The sequence below is a fragment of the Propithecus coquereli genome, unplaced genomic scaffold (assembly GCF_000956105.1).
Source record: "Propithecus coquereli isolate 6110/MARCELLA unplaced genomic scaffold, Pcoq_1.0 Scaffold79, whole genome shotgun sequence".
NCBI classification, from domain to species: domain Eukaryota; kingdom Metazoa; phylum Chordata; class Mammalia; order Primates; family Indriidae; genus Propithecus; species Propithecus coquereli.
The window spans coordinates 1,085,331-1,088,234 of record NW_012154062.1 but is presented as its reverse complement, the minus strand read 5'-3'; the positions used below and the strand labels follow the sequence as shown (position 1 = coordinate 1,088,234).

Below are 2,904 nucleotides of genomic sequence, written 5' to 3'. Positions count from 1 at the left end.
TATTACAAAAGAGTAAGTTACTTGAAAGTCATAAAGTTCCTTATGAAAATGCAAATGTAAATTAGATCTAAGAATGATCAGACAGCTGAGCCAGTGGGTTAGGTTTGCACAGCAGGACAAATTGATTAACAATGTTAGTGAGGGCAGCCTCAGTGAGGACCCAAACTCACTGGCAAAAATAGAGTGATCGAAGAAGGTAAATTATTATTAGAATGGAATGGTGGGATAACTACTAGAAAACATAACTTAGTTTTACTGAGCTTTAGTAAGTTACAATCTTATTTTCAATTTAATGAGAAATTAAAACACTTAGGTTTGAGGGTGATGAGACAAACTTACAAAATTAGACTCAATACTAAAGAATTCAATACAATTTTCACGTAAACCATACATGGCTATGAAAGGAAGAAGAAGAAAAGAACATTTCCAAGTCTCAGGAAGGCTGCATTTTATCTCTTTAATTAAAAAAAAGAAAAAGCCCTCATATTCCTAAAGCAGTATAAGAAGTTTATCCAGAAAATATCCAGCCATGTGATATGAAAAACAGAGGCATCTACTTAAGAAGATACAAGATACAGGAAACATTGTAAATAGGACAATGACGCCTCAGTCCCCTTCAAAGTAGGTACCTTGAGACCTTATACGATTCTCCCAGCATCTCTTAACCTAACCCGTACACGTTCAACATTCTCAGGTGTTCTGTTTGTTGCAGGCCTTCCAGAACATGGATCACTTTCAACAGATTCTCGACCATCTTTGAAGTGTTTGTGCCACATTTTTATTTGTGCTACACTCATTGCATGGTCCCCAAAAGCCTTCTGAATCATCCAAATAGTTTCCACTGAGGAATGTTCAAAGTTAACGTAAAATCTGATACAGATTCATTGCTCTACTTACTCAGTCATTTTAAATGTAATGGCCACACAGTACACATGCTCACTCAACAGCGTCTAGCACCCCGCTGACTAGTATAGTGAAGTCATCGTTTGTTCACGCATGGGCATCACAGTCCACTCTCCTTGGCTGCCAGGTTACAACTATGTCCCATAATATTCTCGTTATATTAACAATGGCTGGATGCTTTCCAGACAAACCTCATAAATATAGTTCAAAGGAGCTAGCATATACAATTGGATACCTAATTGAAATAACAGATACTACAAACTTTGAACACTAAAAGTGCTCTATAAAATTATTCACTGCCTTACTTAAGGTTTTAACTCTTCCATGGGAGACAAGCAAAGAACAATCCTACATGAATAAAATACAAAAAATGGACATAGAAGCATCAAGAGCCCTATCAGTCTGAGGTACAAAAACAGAACTACAGCCTGTCGCTTTTACCTCTTAAGGGTACTCTCTGATGAAAAGGAGAGCAAGCTGGCTGTCTGCACCGTACAGTATGATGGCCAGGAGTTGTCCCTGCAACCTTTTCTGCATAACCAGAGAAAAGCACAGGACAGGGTAAGCCTCACATGTAGGTTTCTAAACTAGTCAACAATCAATATCTGATTATATAACAACCAGCATCCACCTTGCAATACAATTATTTATTGAGCCCTGCTTATAAAAACAACATTCTAAGACTATGGCATACCAGAATCATCCATCACAGCAATAGCTTGCTCTGCTTTATGCTGCAAAGCTAGAAGAGCAGCTTGTCGTCCCTGCAGAGCTCTCAGTTGCTCCTGCTGTTGTAACATCCTTTTTAATAAATCATGTTGTTTCTTCAAATTTTCTATCTCTTCCATAGGCTCTTGCTGAGGATCTCTGGCCTGGAAAATAAAACCAACAATACTTACATCTATTAATATTAAAATCCATGTTGCTGTTTCAACTATCAATGGCAAAGTACATATATAGATAATAAATTAGTATTAAATAATACAACCCTAGATATAGTCTTAAGTAGACTTGAAGAAAGAAAAGTTAGAATAGAATGATGACACAGAGACAGCCTGCCATGTTAAGAGTTGAGTAATTGTACAGTAAAAAACTATAAGCAATGGCTGAGCAAGAAGAGGAATTATTAACAAAAGAAAAATGCACACAAAAGTCAAGACAGGAAGGCCAAGAGGGTAAAAGGAGTTACTTACTTACACACACACACACACACACACACACACACAAAATGAGGGATCCAGGCCCTACAGAAATGTAGGAGCACATTATACTGGGTTGATACCCTGAAACTCTCTTTAAAAACAGATCAGACTAAGAATCTTTCTGTGCCACTCCTAGAAATGTTTAAAACATCACAAACAACAAACCCAGAAAATAAGCAAACCCACTAATTTCCAATAAAAACCAGAAATTTTAAAAACACATTTTTTATTTGATAATCTTATGAAAAATGTTTTAATTGCATCATATCAGGCACATAACAAAACAGAAAATTTTATATTCTGTATCAAAGGCAACATTACTTTTTTTTCTCTTAAATTATACTCATTCAGCTGAGTCCAACAACATAAAACAGAAGTAAACACTTCCAAATTTCCCCAAAATGCTGGGAGGTTATCATCTTGTCTAAAAGTACAAAGATTAAATAGGTGCCAATTATAAGAAATAATCAAATTTTAAATGTAATCTTAAAACTACTCAAAATGTAATCCAATAAGAAAAAAAAAAGTAAAGCAAAGAGACAAATTTAAATACAACCTGGAAACAATACACTATAAGCCAAATTATGCATCAAATGTATACCATAATGGTATTTTTCATCATGGATTTACCTTTAAAAAATCTTTTATTTGAAAAATTCAATGATTTTTTTTTTTTTTTTTCTGAGACAGAGTCTCACTATGTTGCCCCGGGTAGAGTGCCGTGGCATCATCCTAGCTCACAGCAACCTCAAACTCCTGGGCTCAAGTGATCCTTCTGTCTCAACCTCCCGAGTAGCTG

The 2,904-nt window shown here is 35.7% G+C and overlaps 1 protein-coding gene across 1 annotated transcript in view; it reads right to left on the bottom strand.

Moving 5' to 3' along the window:
• Window positions 1-2,904, bottom strand: part of PCM1 (pericentriolar material 1) — an 84,659-nt gene that overhangs the window by 63,620 nt on the left and 18,135 nt on the right. Inside the window, exon 5 of the mRNA XM_012662908.1 lies at window positions 1,598-1,775. Within this exon, the coding sequence (XP_012518362.1) occupies window positions 1,598-1,775 (178 nt within the window). The remainder of the gene's footprint in view (window positions 1-1,597; window positions 1,776-2,904) is intronic.